We start from the raw sequence: 19,017 nt of genomic DNA on the forward strand, positions 1-19,017 counted from the left end.
TATCTAATGCCCGGCCTGAATTATTTTCCCAGTCCGCCCCTGGGCGTGCGCGCAAAGTGGCTGCCATCTTCATCAATACTGCACTGTTTCAACAATGTATTCTCACAGTTAGTTATACATAGAATATATCTATATATATATCTATAGCTATATCTATATATATATATATATATATATATGCTCCAGGTTGAAAAATACCTAAATTCTCCTTTAAGGCAGCGGTTCCGAAGCTTTTCAGGGTACGCACCCCCTCCTACCTCCCGACCAGGTTGACGCCCCCCTTAAAAAAATAAAAAAGGGTGAAAAAAATCATGTCTGCAGGATTACGGTAAAACTACTGCTGTGATTTTCATAAAATTTGGTGGAAGGGTGTAGCATGGGCCAAGGAAGAAACTACTACATCTTGGAGTGAACCAGCAATAATAGCAGATCATCGGCCTTAAGGCGGAGGTCTGCACTCTCAGAGTGCCCTTCTACTTGTTTAGCACAGGTGGCTCAGCCAGAGAGAGAGACACAGAGACAGAGAGATGCAGGATTGAGAACCACGGATAGCTCCCAGCCTCCCCTCTTCACACTGCAGCCTCAGAGCTCAGAGAGAGGTGTGAGTATTCCCAGGAAAGTAGCAATAATAATATCAATGGGAAAATCTGTACAATATTAATGTGATGGCTCAGCAGCATCCAGTATTTGCAGATATTTAGTCTTCACTGCTGTAAGAGCAGGGAAACCAGCCTCACACAGATTACTCATTTTGGTAACACTTTACAATAACAGTAGATGAATTAAGGGTTAGTTAATGTTTAATAAATTAATTAACAGTTAACTAATGCCTAGTCATCATTCACTGGTGTTCATGTTAACTAAGTATTCATTTATACATTATTTAATACTTTAGGGTTACCTAATGTTATGGTTATGGTTAATTAGTGTTAGAGTTAACTAAGCCTAAGGGTTAGTTAAGCATTATTAAGCATTAACTGACTGTTAATTAATGTACCCTTATTGTCAAGTGCTACGGTTGTTTTAAATTCCTATATTAAAATCTTAAACGTACATTTTACAAAGGACGTTTAAAAAATGTGTTTTGTTTAATAAAAAAACCCACTCAATTTTTTTTTTAAATAAAGTATTACATTTTTCATCTTGCGCACCCTATAGCCTAGAGGCAGCTCACACACCTGGGGGTGTGTGGACCACACTTTTGGAATCCCTGCTTTAAGGAATCAGGTTGCATGAAACTCCTGGTTAAATGATTCTAAAACAGTTACTTTATACCTTACACCCAGTCAGGACCTGCTTGTCCACCCACCAGTAATGAGCTGAGCAGAGTCAATGAAGTTGGGAATGTGTAAATTATTAATGTGTAATATTACTCAACTCTCATTGATTCCATCTGTTGTTTGTTCTTTCAGAAACTTGTGATGCTGTGTGTCAACGTCAACACAAATCCAAACTCATAGATAAGTTGCAGTATCTGGTTGAGGGGATTGCTAAAGCAGGAGGAAACCCAACACTTCTGAATCAGATCTTCACAATGCTTTACCTCACAGTGGGAGGGAGTGGAGAAGTCAACTATGAACATGAGGTCAGACAGATTGAAAAAGCATCCCGGATACCAGCGAGATCAGAAACAACAATAAGATGTGAAGACATCTTTAAACCCTTACCTGGAAGAGGTAAACCAACCAGAACATTGATGACAATGGGAGTGGCTGGCATTGGGAAAACAGTCTTAACACAAAAGTTCACCCTGGACTGGGCTGAAGACAAAGCCAACCGGGATATACAGTTCATATTTCTGTTCACTTTCCGAGAGCTGAATCTGCTGAAAGGGAAACACTTCAGCTTGGTGGGACTTATTCATTGCTTCTTTCCTGCGATCAAAGAAGCAGGAATCTGCAGTTTTGACGAGTTCCAGGTTGTGTTCATCTTTGACGGTCTGGATGAGTGTCGACCTCCTCTAGACTTCCAGAACGAGATCCTGACTGATGTCACAGAGTCAACCTCAGTGGATGTACTGCTGACAAACCTCATCAGGGGGAAACTGCTTCCCCTTGCTCGCCTCTGGATGACCACACGACCTGGAGCAGCCAATCAGATCCCTCCTGAGTGCATTGACGTGGTGACAGAGGTGAGAGGCTTCACTGACCAACAGAAGGAAGAGTACTTCAAGAAGAGATTCAGTGATGTGAAGAAATTCACAGAAGAGCAGGCCAGCAGAATCATCTCCCACATCAAGGCTTCACGTACCCTCCACATCATGTGCTACATCCCAATCTTCTGCTGGATCACTGCTATGGTTCTGGAGTCTGTGTGGAAAACCAGTGAGACAGGAAAGATGCCCAAGACCCTGACTGAGATGTACATCCAATTCCTGGTGGTTCAGTCCAAACGGGGGAATGTCAAGTACTATGGGAGAGCTGAGACAGATGCATACTGGACTGAAGAGACCAGCAAGATTATTCTCTCTCTGGCAAAAGTGGCTTTTGAGCAGCTGGAGAAAGGCAACCTGATCTTCTATGAAGCCGACCTGAGAGAGTGTGGCATTGATACCAGAGCAGCATCAGTGTACTCAGGAGTGTTCACACAGCTCTTTAAAGAGGAGGAGTGTGGGCTGTACCAGGACATGGTGTACTCTTTTGTCCATCTGAGCATTCAGGAGTTTCTGGCTGCTGTCTACATGTTCCACTGTCACACAAACATGGATGAGAAGGTACTGGAGACATTCCTGGGGGAAGGTTTGGTTAGATCTGAAGACAGTGGACACTCTCTCGATGTCTTTCTGCAGACAGCCATGGACAAATCCCTGGAGAGTAAAAATGGCCACCTGGACCTCTTTGTCCGCTTCCTTCATGGCCTCTCACTAGAGTCCAGCCAGAAACCCTTACGAGGCTTGCTGGGTCAGACAGAGAGCAGACGAGACAGCATCCAGAGAGCCATCAGGAACCTGAAGGAGATGGCCATCTCCAATACCTCTCCTGACAGAAGCATCAACATCTTCCACTGTTTGACGGAGATGAACGATCGGTCGGTACATCAGGAGATCCTACAGTTCCTTAAGTCAGAAAACAGATCACGGGATAAACTCTCTGAGATTCACTGCTCAGCTCTGGCCTACATGCTAGAGATGTCAGAGGAAGTTCTGGATGTGTTGGACCTGGAGGCCTACAACATATCAGAGAAGGGAGGACTGAGACTGATCCCAGCTGTGAGGAACTGCAGGAAGGCTCGGTTAGTCCTGATGTGATTGTGAATACCAACAGTGTAGATTTTTTCCCAAAGGGCCAAACTGTCTTACATAAAGTAACCGAAGAGCCGCGCATTGGACATTATACACGCCAACACTCTTGCAGTTGAGTGTCTATGGGATCAAATAACATAATCATGATCCAATATAGGCATCCAGGAATTGAGTGAGGGGGGCTCCTTATTCCAAGCTTTGTCTGGGGGGAGGCCCACAGTCTCAGACTTTGAAACACCACTGCTCAATACCTTTTTCGATACGGGGGTGGGGAGGTGGGGGGGGTATAGGGCAACATATCAAGAGCCATAAAAAAGTAAACATTGGACAGACAGACACACATTTCTCCATAATCTAGGCCAGATGGAACAAATTAAAAACTTTGCTCTACAGCAGATTACCCCTGCTGTATTCGTCAGCCTATCACAACACAACGGATTAGCCCTAGTAGTCATCAGCCTATCACAACATAGCAGATTACCCCTGCTCTAGTCATCAGCCTATAGCCACTTTCACATATAGATCCCACAATATTGCCGTTCAGAAGGCCCGCAACCCCGGCAGTTTTGCCACAGAAATTGCTTTCACACAGAACCAAGCGTGATGAGTTAAAGTTGTATCATTTGTCATATCAACGAGCAACGATATCAACGAGTTAAAGTCTGACAAACTAAAATGATGCTGGTCACCAAGTCCGGTGAAAATAATCCCATCTCAGCACAATTTGAGTTGTAGCCTATTAAAATAGGCTCAAATTACATTTCCACACAGCTCCTCCTATTAAGTAGTCTAAATTAATATTTTCATGTGTAGGTTATAGCGTAGGCTACTGTATGATGAACGAAACCACCAAACATTGCCTGCATGCCCAACAACTCTCCACAGTGCAGCTGGTCATTAAGAAGATGAAAGAGAAAACACGAGAGCTCACCCAAATATGCCGACAACGCGGAAACTGGTAATCCATTAAAGTTGCTGGTGAATTTGGTCACATTTTCAACACATATTTGAGACAAAGAAGATACAGGCGAAGGACATCATAACCATGGATGAAACTGCGTTGTGGTTTGACATGCTCGGCTCACGGTGGCGCAGTGGTAGCGCTGTCGCCTCACAGTCCTGGGTTGGATTCCCACCTGGGACGCTATGAGCGCTGAAAGAGTGCGTGCCCGTCTGCGTGCCCGTCCGCATGCCCACCACCCGGGTGGGGTCATCAAAAGGGCCCCCTGGGGGTTTCCTTCATATAGGAACCCCTCACAAAAAACATGCAATATCCTGGTCGCTGAAGTGGTGCCTCCTCTGGTCGTTTGGGGTGCCTGTTCAGAGGGAGGGGAACTCATTGGAATAGTGTGATCCTCCCACGTGCTATGTCCTACCGGTGAAGCTTCCCCTGTCAGGTGAAAAGAAGTGGCTGGCTACTGCCCATGTCTCGGAGGAAGCATGGATCCAGTTTCAGCAGAGGGCAGAGGGTAGAGCAGCAACCAGGATAAATAAATTAAATTAGCACTAATGGGCGATAAAAATGGGATAAAAAATCTCTGGGAAAAAAAGACATGCTCGGCTCAACTACAGTGAATGCGAGAGTGGCGGGGTTTGATTGATGAACTCTTTAAAGTGGAAATTCGTTCCCCCGCAACACATTTTGGTTCTGGGCTTTTTCTTTTAGTTTCTGATGATTTTTCTACATCAAATCCCTCAGGTTTGGTCCAATGATTTGTTTGAGAATTGTATAGATTTTTTCCCCTGCCAGCGTTCTCATCAATATGCGCAGCTCGGCAGCATGGAACAATTAACCTGCCTTCACATGATGAGTGATCTTCTCTCCTCTCACCGTGAGGTAGATCATTTTGCCTACTAATGTCAACATCGTTTGAGCATAAAATAGCCTAACCTACTTACTCATAAACTGTAGGTACGGAGCATTCTTCCTGGCGCCCCTGTTGCAGTCATGGATTGCATAGGCTACTTTTTTTTACTTTTATTTAAACCTTTCCCCTTTTTATTGCTGTGTGAGGTGGTTTCCCCTGTAATTTATTTTAATGAGAGCTGAGCTTTGATCCGTCTTCCCACGGGTACCCTTTCAGACAGACGTTGATTCGGGGCTATGACTACCTTCACCGGTGGAACGAATGGCGTAACAAAATGATCCACCACTCCGCATTTGTGACTTTCACACAGGAGGCAAGTCTTAATAATCCCACAACATTCACAGCTTTCACAGACTGTGTGAAAGGGGCTTGAGAGAACACAGCAGTTTAACCCTGCTCTAGTCATCAGCCTATAGTGCAATTTGGAGTGGACGTCACAGGGTTATGTCACTGCAGTTGCGCACGCATCGTGGTACCAGAAAATCTGAGGGAACAAGTGAAACCGAAACTAGAGATCCCCGGAATAAGGGAAAAAGACGTCTTGTGCCGTATAGGCGCTGGGCTTTCCAACTAGGAATATGAAGATGTCCGGCACTGCAACTTTGGCGATGTAGTTTGATCCAAGACCAATCCTGACAGCGAGTACTGGTCAGGAAACCTCACCCCATCGAAAGAGTTACAGTAGCTTATTTGTGTAAGATAACCTGTCTGTTGCTGGCAAACCTTTGAAATACGTGAAGGCATCCAGGTCTTCCATATTTCTATGACCGCTGAATCGCTAGCTGTCACTTTCTGCAACCAGTTCGGCTAGGCCCACAAAATGCATAATCACTGTTTGCAAACATATACGATGTCTGTAACAACACAGCAGATTACCCCTGGTTCAGTTTTATATTCCATTACTGAGCAGATCGGTTGTTTCTTGAGTTTCATTCTTTAGTTGAGTTCAACTTTTTATTGGTCTAATATCTATGAAAGATCCCTCTCGTCTTCTCCTGCCTTCAGCTCATGTGAGAAATATCAGAATTACAGAGAGTGACATGAACAAGCCGACAAACAGGAAAATATGACTTGGAAAGTTGTAATTTAATGTGGTAGGCTGTAAACCATAAAATTAACTAAACCCAAACAAAATCTGTGTCTAATGGTGTCAGGCGGAACTGTGTTACCAGAATTTGAATCAAACTGCCTCAATTATTGTAGTTATCATCATTAGTAGTAGTAGTAATAGTAGTAGTAGTAGTAGTAGTAGTAGTTGTTGTTGTTGTAAATGCTTTATAAGTTTTACTTAGTCTCAGCTCTGTTTTGATATTTTACATTAGGCTAAATCTGTAAACAGAGTTTCCAACTTTGAACGCTCAGAGACCTCAGCTCTCAAGTCCTGGTCTCAGCTCTGAAGTCCATCTCCTCCTTTATCCTGTATTCAGATTGATGTACTGCAACGTGTCAGAGACTGACTGTGAAGTCGTGGCCTCAGCTCTGAAGTCCAACCCCTCCCATCTGACAGAGCTGGACCTACGTCACAGCAACCTGATTCTGGATTCAGAATGGAAGCTGCATTCAGGAGTGAAGCTTCTCTCTGCTGGACTGGAGAGTCCACACTGCAGACTGGAGACTCTCAGGTCAGACATCATATTTAATAATGTGCTGATGAGATTTCAATATTGTACTTTGAGGGCATCTGAAGTTGTTCCATCTGAAATCAGACAGGATGTGGTTTTAGAGGCTTAGATCTCAGATGTTGCTCATGTTGTTTTCACCAGAGCAGGGCCGTAGCTAGCTATGAGGACGGGGAGGTCCGGACCTCCCCTAATATTTCAGAGAAATTTTTTTTTTTTTATAAAACAATCTGCATGGAAAAGCATGAAAAACACGGGATCGCTTTTATTTTGAAACGAAAGGCAGGTCAGGCAGGAAGTCATCTGACGCCGCGTCCGCGGTAACTTGATTCCGAGAGAGCAGCAGCATGGTGGTGAGTGATGACTGTCTGTCTGCCTGGCAAGATAATTGAAGGTGAGCGACCTGCGAGACAGTGAGCGAGTGAACGACAGACAGTGAGTGACACTGACAGATTTTTTAGCAACAACCAAGAAAGTAAGTGTCTAGTCTGTCTCTTAAGTAATGTTACCTGTGTGACACGTTGGGATGCTACTGGCTAATCATGCATGATGCCAATTGCCAAGCTCCCGAAGTCAGGTATGCAGGTGGCTATATGCATGGTTTCAGTTTCATGACCCAATAAGTAACAAAAAGAGGTGGTGTAAAGTTAAAAACAACATAATATATTTTATTTTATTTTTCAATCGTTCCTATCAGGAATAAATAAATGTCCCTCTGTATGTTTTTTTTATTATCGATGATGACTTTGTGTGTTGTGTACGGCTTGGGTTGTGTACCTGTGTTTGTAGGTGTCATTTTGATATGAATTTGGCTAAAACAGTTTGTGTTTGTTAGTTACAATTATGTTGACAGGAGAGCTGAGCAGGTGGTGACATGAAAGAGAATATACTGAATAATGACATCACAACAGTATAATCCTAATGTTGATTTAAAATGATATATTACTCTAAATATGGCTTAAAAAGGGGGGGAAAAAACCTCAAAATTTTTTTTTGAATCCGCCTCCCCTTGCTGGACCTCCCCTATTTCGGAACCCTGGCTACGGCCCTGCACCAGAGGTGGAAAGTGGAAAGAGTACTGATAAATCCTACTCAAGTACAAATAAATAGTGTTACTTTAGTGAAGATTAACTCAAGAAGTACAAGTTAATCAAAAGTAGCCTATTTAAAAGTACTAGAGTAAAAGTACATTTGTGTTACTTTAAAAATGTTTTATTTATTTATTCATTTATTTATTTGCGGGACAACGCACATTAATGAACATTCTCCTTTATATAAAAGGGAGAAAGTGGGCAATGTTTGTTTGTATTTTTGCCCCACTGATGATGTCACAATGTCTATGACATCAGTGATGTCATCAGTGACATCATTATTGACCAAATCATCATTATGACATCACTGATGTTGTCATGCACTGATGTGATAGGCATTGTGACATCATCAGTGACAGTGATGTCACGAGTAATGCGAAATTGGGCAATTGTGCACTGCACATGCCAATAGAGCAGGCGAGGCCACAGAGCAGCAGAGCTGCAGGCGAGGCAGCGTCATCAGTGCCAGCATTATTGACCAAAATCATCTTATGACATCGCTGATGATGTCAGGGGCATTGATGATGTCATAGGCATTGTGACATCATCAGTGACAGTGATGTCATCAGTGATGAGAAGTTCAGCAATTGTGCACTTGTGCATGCCCACAAAGCAAGCGATTGTGCGCTGCGCATGCCAATAGAGCAGGCGAGGCCACGCAGCATCCGAGCTACGCACGAGGTTACGCATTTCAGTTGGCAGCGGAAGGACATCCCTGCAAGCTCTGCCATTGTCTCCGACTGGCTCCGACTGACCGGCTCCGCTCCCTGCGTGTCAAATCCCTCAATCTTAAGTTTTGTGTCGGGTTAGTTTAATTGTTACACATCCCGGGTTGACCGATTCTGCCCTCCATTGACTTCCATTCAAAAGTGCTATATTAAGTAATTTATTCCCTGATGTTAAGCATCCATCCTGGAGGGAAGGCTTCAAATTATAGTTTTTACTGTGTTTGAGTATTTCCCCCCAATTTGACCAGTTATGGCACAACAATAAATTTCATGCAGTTTACATGAAATGTAATGGGTTACATTTGATTACCTTAGAATACATTATTATGTGATTATACATATGATTAGAACACACTATTATGCGATTTTATGCGAACACACTATTATGCTTCTAACTTTGATGGGTTCGAGGTTAGGGGGGGGCGACCGTACCAGTTCCGACACAACCCTGCAGTGTTCGCCAGTCTATTTTGATGACAAATAACCTTATTTTGGGCTCAACGTCCTAAAAATAAGCTGCTGGTGAAAACAGGTGATGACGTCAGTGACAGACATTATGGTTGTCTAACGACTGATGTATGGTATTCAGATAATAATAATTACTGTATGAGTTACAGTGAATAGTTGGCATTAGCGTCTGGCATTAGCTAGCTGTTAGCCTGTGAATGTTAGTTACATGGCAGTAAAACGCCACTTAACACATTCACTGCCAGACGTTTTTTTTTTACTGCAGTTAGCTTCTGCCAGAGGGTTTTTTTGAGGATTCTGGCTCATCTTTCAAGACCCGAGGATTCTTTTCTGCTAAGATTTTGTGAACACACAATATCTCAAAAGAACTAATAGAATGTGTGCTTTCTCTGTCTAAAAGAGTTAGTTTGTAGAGTTAGTAGTTATGTAAGCATTAGCAGTTGAATACAGCATGGTTTCAGCGTCAGAAAAATTATTCAGAGATAAACGGCTTTTTGTGAAATTCGATAGAACAGTCACTTTAACCATTCATTTTTGGCATCAGTAAGACGTCAGACATCTAAACAATAGTTTTGAACAGTAATTTCCTCCATAACAGCAGGAAACCCCCCTCTGCTTCCAACTCCTCCCTCCGTGGGCGTTCTTCTTGGCTGCAGCGGCCGTCACAAGCTTTCACCAGTCTCACTGCTTTGCTGCTGCTGCTGCCTGTCTGCGCGGCCGCTGTTTGAGGAAGTCTGGATGGACTCGCTCGCTTCTTGGAGTTTTGGTTGAGAGAAGCTTTTGCGATTCTGGTCATATTTATGCTGCGTGTTTCAAAGTGTGTTCCACCTGTAATCTATTATGCAAATTTGCAATCCCGCATCGCCAGCAATCAGCGCGAAAACGAAAGCGTTTTCCCCCATCCATTTTCATGAGAATGGCTGCTTTTTGCTTGCCTTCCTCACTCATGTCTCCTGACTAGAGTCAGGAGAGCACTGTCGCCACTTAGTGGCTCGGTGGAATGGGTTGTAAACGTTCGGTGGCTCCAATAATTATATAAGAGATGTAAAAGGGTTAGATGCACATCCCACGGTCAAAAAAAAAAAAGTTCATTTTTTTGACGTATTAATACGTCATTGGCAGTCAACCGTTGGATTATTTTTGACGTATTAATACGTCATTGGCAGTGAACGTGTTAATGACCAGTTTGAACTGGACCAGTTTTAACTGTCAAGCAGTTTGATTCACACTCTTTCCATAACTTTGATATATACTGGCTGGTTGTTGATATTTATAACAATATTGTGGCCTCTGGACAAACATTTTGCAGAGGTAGTCAGCCATACTCTTTCCGGTCTACCACCTAGACTGTGTTGGCCTGGAAGGAAGACAAAGATCGTATATTGAATGCAGGAGCGAGGCTCTTTTCCTTTTTTGGACAACAGCGCTACAGCCATGATGTTGCAGTGGAACAAAGTATAAGCCTTTGGTTCTAATATATGATCTTTGGCTCAAATGATGACGTGTGTTATTACAGCACGCGCTCATGTACGTTTTCATAGAACATCAATGGTGTACAGGTATGAAAAACTGACTGGAGGGGGGGGGGGGGCTTTAAGTGTTATGGTGGTGCTAGTCTCGCTTACCGGACTCTCCCAGCAAAGGGGCGAGGTGAGTCTGGCTGGGGACGCTTTCTATTGTGGACTAGAGGGGGGAAAAGCTGTTTACAGCCATCCACCGAACGTACCATGTGCAGGCTGCTTCATTGCATAATCCTCATCAATCGTTTTCAGCATGTAGCAATGAGCTAGCAACTAGCACTGCTGTTGTTATTGTTTCAAAGGCAGCGGCGCAGGCATTTGAGGTCAACAGATTCGACACGTACAGCAGCAGGCATATAGATTCGACACGGGGGCTTGGAAAGGAAATCCAAATATGGTCGCAGCCGCAGTCAGAGCGGGTCGGAGCCAATGCAGTGCTTGCAGGGAGCGAAATGGGATTTCCATCCGGCACGACTGAAATGGTCGCCACCAATGAGAGAGGTAAAGGCTGCTTTATGCTCACCATGCCGTGAAGGGTGCGGGGGTGGAGCGAGGGCCGGGCGCGTCAAATGACGTAAATTTGTTGGGCATGGTTATTCGCTACCTCCATAGGGCGGCCACCGTGTGCCTGATTTTTTTTCTCACAGCGCGACCTCCGCACAGCTTCTCTCCAAACATGGCCGCTTTCAAGCCACTGAGCCCTGAACACTGAGCTGTGTTTTCCCCACATTTCTTGACCCATGTGGTAGGCTATAAACTTTGATTTCCAACTGTTCGTTTTTAGTCATTTCACCAAGTAAATGTGTTGTGTTGAGAGCATGATTGAGAGAGTTTAAAAGCAGCACAGAGTAGGCTATCAGGGCTGAGAACTGAAACGGATTTCAGTAAAAACAAGTTTGGTGATTCATTCATGTGCTGATGTACGGTCGTTTGAGAGTGAAAGCGCACTCAGTACTACACATAATAACGTTTCATTGCGACTTTTCACGGGCTGTTCTCACTATTACCATTGTACAATACATGCTGATCACTTGGCTGATCACTTCTGAGTATAATAGCATCTGCCCCAGCGCAAGGTTCGCACGGTGACTCGCGGAGCTCCACCCCCATGGAGCTTGCTTGAGTATAATGAGCCCTTCAGTCCACCATGCTGCTTCCCCCCAATCAGACTATGGTGGTGCTAACTACCAACATGTTAGTCTGTGTAGCTTGTTAAATAAATGTCTACCTCCAGCCTAGCAAGGATTAATTTAGGAACAAGTCGAGGTTAATTTAGGATCAAGTTATTGTTAAGTCAGGATTAAGTTCCCCATCCGACTCAGATTCTGCTTTTTACCATTACTGTCAGAGAAACTACCATCTGAAAATGGTGTCCAATGTTGTAAAAATTGGATTCTGAAATTTAACTAAACCTTGTGACAGCCTGGCTGCTTTCAGATGGAAAGACTCTATAAGGCTGACAGGATGCTGATCCACACTGACAAGATGCTGAAGTCCACTGGATTATGAAACACTCGATTGTTGAAAGCTTTCAGGGATATTTTATCTTATACCTGTAGCTATTTTGCTTTATTCTTTATTCAGATTGAGTGGCTGCAACTTGTCAGAGGCGTACATTGAAGTCCTGGGCTCAGCTCTAAAGTCCAACCCGTCCCATCTGAGAGAGCTGGACCTGAGTGGATGCAGGTTGTCAGAGTCTGACTGTGAAGTCCTGGTCTCAGCTCTGAAGTCCCCCCTGTCGTGTCTGAGAGAGCTGGACCTGAGTAACAACAACTTACAGGATTCTGGAGTGAAGCTGCTCTCTGCTGAGCTGGAGAGTCAACACTTCAGACTGGAGACTCTCAGGTAAAATCAGTTTACAGTTTTTCTCAGCTGATTTGACACATTTCTCCAAACTAAGGTCTGTTCTCTCAAAAAAGGATTCCTGAATCGGCAAAGGTCGCTGTGCAGGTTTTCCACAAGGATTTGAGTTTTATTGATCCAGCTTCATATACACAGCACTGAAGCTCAGTGACAGAGAGGAACAATCATGCTCTGATATCTTGCTATTAGGTTACCACACCTCTCTCTGTTCCTCTCAGCCATAATTCAATGTCACATCTCCAGCTGCTTCGAAATAGAGCAGCTAGATATTAACCAGTGGGAATGTGACATCATCATCTCCCAGTTTTAACACCTGTCCTCTGGTTACCAGTTAGATAGATAATTCATATTAAAATGTCACTGAACACATTTAAAGCAGGCTAGTTTTGTTCCTGAATTACACTGTGAAGCGCTTAGTTCCCTGTGAGCTGAGGGCCAGCTGAGATCTTCAGGTCCTCCCAACTTTCCCTCAGACTCAACACTGAAAGTGGGTTCACTTTGAGGCTGCAGATTCACTATCATCTTTAAAACTCTGTAAAACACACATTTATTGACTTGCTTTTGTGCCATTTTGTGTAATCTGTTTGGTCCCTTCTTCATCTTCTTTCTCATATTTGTATTTATATTATTATTTAAATTATGTTGTTTTTAAAGTGTTTCCTAAGTTATACCCACTTTATGTATGTATGTATTTATTGCATGGCCTGTTGTGCAGCGTAACAGTGCATGCACCATTTGGTGGATTTATCCAGTTTTAACCAGTTTCCCTGTCAGTGTTAGTGCTCCATTCAGCTCAGTATACAGCACCATGCAAACACACTGGGACCTGCTCTAGACCAGGGCCTCATCAATACAGCCTGTCAGTAGAAATAATACAATACAGACATTAAATATAAGGGTTAGTTAACCTCATCAATACAGTCTGTCAGTAGAAATAATGCAATAAAACATTAATTATAAGGGTTAATTAACCTCATCAATACAGTCTGTCAGTAGAAATAATACAATAATGACATTAAATATAAGGTTAGTTAGCTTCATCAATACAGTCTGACAGTAGAAGTAATACAGTAATGACATTAAATATAAGGGTTAGTTAGCTTCATCAATACAGTCTGTCAGTAGAAATAATACATTATTGACATTAAATATAGTTAATGTCATCAATACAGTCTGTCAGTAGAAATAATACAATATTGACATTAAATATAAGAGTTAGTTAACCTCATCAATACAGTCTGTCAGGAGAAATAATACATTATTGACATTAAATATAGTTAACGTCATCAATACCGTCTGTCAGTAGAAATAATACAATAATGAGTTTAAATATAAGGTCAGTTAGCCTCAATGATACAGTCTGTCAGTAGAAATAATACAATAATGAGATTAAAGCCCCCCTCCAGTGTATTTTGTCATTTGTAAGATAGTTAATGTGTTGGTGAGTCATGACCTGGTCTGTTGATTAGCCACACTGTTAGCCACTGTATTTATTTTGTGCTCAAAGTCCAAAAAATAAGCTGTTGGTGAACGGTGATGAGGTCAGACATTATAGTGGTCTGAAGAGTGACACATGATAGACAGATAATACAGTACAGTATACAGTAAATAGCTAGTATTAGCCTCTGGCATTATAGCTAGCTGTTAGCTATGTTAGTCAATTAGCCTCATTATACAGTCTGTCAGTAGAAATAATACAATACTGACATAAAATATAAAATATATATAAGTATATAACAGAATAACATTTACACATGTCTTCTTGTCCTTCAGGCTGAGTGTCTGCCAGCTCTCAGAGAAAAGCTGTGAAGCTCTGGCCTCAGTTCTCAGCTCCCAGTCCTCTAGTCTGACAGAGCTGGACCTGAATAACAACGACCTACAAGATTTAGGGCTGACGATGCTCTCGGCTGGACTGGGGAGTCCACACTGTAGACTGGAGACTCTCAGGTCAGGATCACTGTTACTGTTCAACAGACCCAGGGCTTAAAATTCACTTTGTAAACTAGGGGGGAATTCCCCCCTTATGTTCTTCAGATAGGGGGGATTTATAGATTTTCGGGGGGATCTATAGACTTTAAGGGGGATTTTTTTCAGGCAATATAACCGACAAATACCTGCTTCTCCTGTCCAATAAGCGATAATACTGTAATTTCACATTTTTGTATTTAAAAGAGGAAGTAGTTTCTGCACACCTGAGTCTAAATTACTATGGCTTTTGTCGTTTTTTCTGCAGACTAAGCCATAGGCTTTTGGTTCTATGAAAGCCTTTATTTTTTGTATTGAGTGATACACTCTACTAAAACACTAATATCATATTATCAGAAGTGTTGTTTTGTGTTCACAATAGTGATGTCAGTTAGATTTTGTTAGGTCAGAGCTATGGAATATTAAATCATCCATCTTTGCTCACTACATCTGCCTTTCTTACTGTCATTACTGGCAACTAAACCTGTTCGAATTTTGCATTGGGGAGAGTTCTATTGAAGTGACTATAAACCATCTGTGTGTCATTTCACTTTAAATGCTTCCACCAAATTTTCATGGCTGCTTTATGAGAAATGTAATTTGAGTGGCGACAACAACGTTGACATCACTGGCAATCTGCATTAGGAGGATTAACGTTTTAACGTCCTAATAAAGAAAAAAACATCGCATGGATGCAACTGGGACGTATCCTCAGTGATGTACCCTGGGGTCATAGGATGTTTCGGGTCTCGCAACATCATACACCCTCGCCCAGGTGACCCAGCCGGGGCTGGCCAAGCCCCAACTTAGGTCCCAGTAGCTACGCACGGTCAGCCCTCTAGGAAGGGTCGAAGGTGGTCACGTGGTCAGGGCCACTCAATCCGCTGCTCCGGAACTACTCTGCCGGGACCGGGGGAGGGGGAGGGCTCTGGTACAGAGAGGGACCGGGCTCTGTGGGTTGCCACCCGGCCGGGCTCCTCCCTCGTCTCTCCAGGTCTAGGACCTGTGCGCTGTACCAGACTCCCCCGCTCCAAACATCTCATTCCGAGGTGATGGCATCTTGGTGGATACCATGCAGTACCAGTACTTGGTGGCACTGCAGACTCCACTTGCGGCTTGAATGGCCCTCCTAAAAGGCCTCTCGTGGATTGTTGGGCTTCTTCCTCACGGAAGACGCAGGCTGGGGAGCTAACCCATACTACTACCCGGGTGCCGTCCCTGTTCCGGCTGTCAACTGACTCTCCAGTAGTCACTAGTCTTTCCTGGTTGTCACGTAGTCTATTCCTATGAGTCACTGGCTAAGCCAGGCTAACTAATAAAGAAAGAAACATTGCATGGATGCAACTGGGACGTCTCCTCAGTGATGTACCGTGGGGTCATAGGAGGTTTCGTGTCTCGCAACATCATACACCCTCGCCCAGGTGACCCAGCCGGGGCTGGCCAAGCCGCAACTTACGTCCCAGTAGCTACGCACGGTCAGCCCTCTAGGAAGGGTCGAAGGTGGTCACGTGGTCAGGGCCACTCAATCCGCTGCTCCGGAACTACTCTGCCGGGACCGGTGGAGGGGGAGGGCTCTGGTACGTAGAGGGACCGGGCTCGTGGGTTGCCACCCGGCCGGGCTCCTCCCTCCTTATCGATATCAAATTCTTCATCGTCAATAACGTAACACTAAACATCACTGACAGTGATGTTACTCTGTGTTGACGTTTCAACTAGAAGTGCCTTGTTGTTCGACTTGTCCTGTTTGTTTTTTCTGAGCGGGTCCCCCTTCTGAGGACGTAGTTTTCCTTTTTAGCCAGCGATCTATCATGTTTGCAAGCAGCTGTATCCACCGAGAAATCAGCAGAAGAGCGTTGATGTCGAGAGCGGACTGAGGGACGCGATATTTTTTCCCCCATGATGGCGAAGGCATGAAAAAAGAAAATGTCGAGAGAGTGCCAACATGTTGCTGGCTGTGGTGAATGCAGTGAGCGCGACTGAGGAAAAAAGTAAAAAAGTGGTCCGATTTGGAGATGGAGGGGAAAAAGGGGATTTGGTCTGATATTCAGAATGTCATGTGTATTAGGTATAACATTGCACCTTAAAAATCATGTATTAATCACTGTATTGACTTCTCAGTCAGCGGTGTGCCTCTCCTCTCCTCCTCTCGCTGCTGGAAATGCGCACAGACACAGGCAACCTGCCTGTGATTAACCATGGATTCTCTGCTTAATTCTTAACCGATTTCTGCCATTAAAAATTCTCTGTAATCTGTCGCCTGCTCGCTAATTATGTGCATCAATATGTTCTTATCACCATTCAATCAAAGAGTACAACTTGAAGTGTAAATGTCGCATTTTGACACTCACATGCATCCCATCGCGATCACGTCCATAACCTGACATCACCGACATGTTATTTGATAGCCTATTTCTTCCTTCTTTTTATTACATTGACATGCAGTTTTGTGGATAAAGCAGCAGCATCTCCCTACAAGTCCGAGAACACAGGAAATGATCCTCTATGTACTTTCATAGGCTATGGCGTATCAGCATGTTGTCTATTGGGCTAATTTTAAGAATGGATTTAAATCTGTTTTTGCAAATGAACTATTCATATAGACAGGAAATAAATACATACATACCGTAAATGACCATTAACAGCCCATTCATGACCACATGGATTTAAATCATTAATCACAAAGATAAAAAGAAGAAGAGAAGATTCCAGTGTTGACTGGTAGAATAATGATTGTTCCAAGTTCTAAATATTTCCAATGACTTGAGGCTGGGAGGTGTGAACGGCAAAAAACAGACTCTATTGTCATGGGAGATATAATTCAAAACATATTTTTTACAACCCATAGGCTACATATCCTTCCCAAACACATTCACTGTAAACAACAATTATCTCCGCTTGTCACAACAGATGCAAAGCAATTTTCCAACAGGACAAATTAACTAACCAACAGAGGGGAACTGCGCACTCCAGTTGGACAGCAGTCTGGCATTTCAGCTTTGGAATGTAGTTTGTGTAGGATAAGGTGCGCCTGTGCACACTTCTCACTGACTTCTCTTTGCCACTAAACCACTGGGGGCGCTGGAGTTAAAGAAGTGTCAGGGTTGGTGCAGATTATTTGCATAAGTTGTCTTGTTTACTTTTTAACCGTTTTGTTGTTTACATAACTACGTCTGTGTGGGATACCTTTGCAAGACGATATCATACTGGGTGGTGAAACACGGATTGGATAGAGTAGATAGTCACTGGACAGGTTAGTCATGGTTTTAGTAGGGATTCTAGACAAGGTGTGATAGATGAGACCCCTGGAGGAGAGGGGTCCACCCGCTATGCCGACCACCCGCAATGCCGACCTTAGGTTTAGGCGTGGGGGTGGGAGAGGTTAGGTTTTGGGTTAGGGTCTTAGGTTTAGGCATGGCATGGGGGGAGGTTAGGTTTGGCGTGGGGGCTGGGAGAGGTTAGGTTTTGGGTTAGGGTCTGGGGGAGGTTAGCTCCACCGACACGCTGCACGTCGCCTCGCTCAGCTGGTTCTGCTTGTGGGCTATCGGCATTGCGACCTGTCGGCACTGCGGCCTGTCGGCACATAGACGCGGCACCGGAGGAGAATGGGGTGGAGGAGGGTTGCAGCAATCATACTGAAATAACAGCAGACTGTGTATGAGAAGAGAGCAGTCTTTAAAGGTTGCCGCTAAGGCTGAGATTGGCTGAATGGGAAGATGTGGCCAACTGTGATTGGTTTAGAAAAATCACTAACGCTCCCCTAATCAGTTGAATGCAGGGCAGCTGAAAGGAAAGAGGGGAATGAGTTAGTGTTGTTGTGATCGACACATTATGGACTGTACTGTATTACTGATATATTTGAATGTAAGACATTTGAGTGTATAGTAGAGACAGTGAGGGGGATTCTCCCCCCACCTTCCAAACACTGTACCATTTGGTCAGCTGGCTCTCACCCTAGGCTCCCCACAAGTGGGTGACAGATACCAGCACAGCTGGGGGCCGAGCCTCAAAGAGTTGCCATTGTTTTATCTCTCCACCTAATCAAAGACAATTGTTCCCCCGCAGCCAAAAGGGACAGCACCCTTTAAGTTGAACTTACAGAGTGGGTGTGCCCACCCCAACTCACCGAACGTTGTGATTGGCCCACCATGCATGCTCATTTTAATATGTGATCTCCAACAAAACTGTTGGGAAACAGTTTTAACGGGGAGTCTCAACTAAGCTTTCGCGCGCAGCGGAAGGGTCTGGAGGAGCCAGGAAGCCAGCTCCCCTCCCCCGCTCGCTGCACCCCCTGCAACAAAGGCCTAACCAGGCCTCAGGACAGCCACCAGAGGACTCCGAACCCACAGCAGGCCCAGGGATCGCCTACCAAAGGGCGTAAGTCCCACCAGACATAGCATGCGTAAACTGAGATAGTTCTACTTAATCTCAGTTTAATTTAAGTCGGTTTAGTGTTATAAGTCGCCAGGAAAAGCCCTTTCTGTGCTTTCAAACTCGCGCGTAGAGCAGCCGCTCTCCTTGCCCAGAGAAGCCCAGCTGGACCGCAAAACCCGACAACAAGAACGTACCGCGAGCAGACCGCTCAGCAGACCAAGAGAGCCGGCAAAACAGCCACAGACCGACAACCCTCCCAGCGCACGGCACGTGCAGGAGAAGA

At 44.2% G+C, this 19,017-nt stretch overlaps 2 protein-coding genes across 2 annotated transcripts in view; both read left to right on the top strand.

The window, feature by feature from the left end:
• The window catches only part of LOC310792195 (NLR family CARD domain-containing protein 3-like), a gene marked incomplete at its 3' end in the record, with an annotated part of 44,984 nt that extends 32,276 nt beyond the window's left edge, over positions 1-12,708 (top strand). The window contains exons 4-7 of the mRNA XM_083653924.1: positions 1,413-3,231; positions 6,537-6,731; positions 12,120-12,380; positions 12,642-12,708. Coding sequence (XP_083510050.1) covers positions 1,413-3,231; positions 6,537-6,731; positions 12,120-12,380; positions 12,642-12,708 — 2,342 coding nt within the window. The remainder of the gene's footprint in view (positions 1-1,412; positions 3,232-6,536; positions 6,732-12,119; positions 12,381-12,641) is intronic.
• Positions 12,709-14,273: 1,565 nt separating this feature from the next.
• LOC310791915 (stonustoxin subunit beta-like) overlaps positions 14,274-19,017 on the top strand; it is a 30,558-nt gene continuing 25,814 nt past the window's right edge. Inside the window, exon 1 of the mRNA XM_083653597.1 lies at positions 14,274-14,345. Coding sequence (XP_083509723.1) covers positions 14,296-14,345 — 50 coding nt within the window. The 5' untranslated portion in view covers positions 14,274-14,295. The remainder of the gene's footprint in view (positions 14,346-19,017) is intronic.

This window comes from Poromitra crassiceps (genome assembly GCF_964638095.1).
Source record: "Poromitra crassiceps genome assembly, chromosome: 17".
NCBI lineage: Eukaryota > Metazoa > Chordata > Actinopteri > Beryciformes > Melamphaidae > Poromitra > Poromitra crassiceps.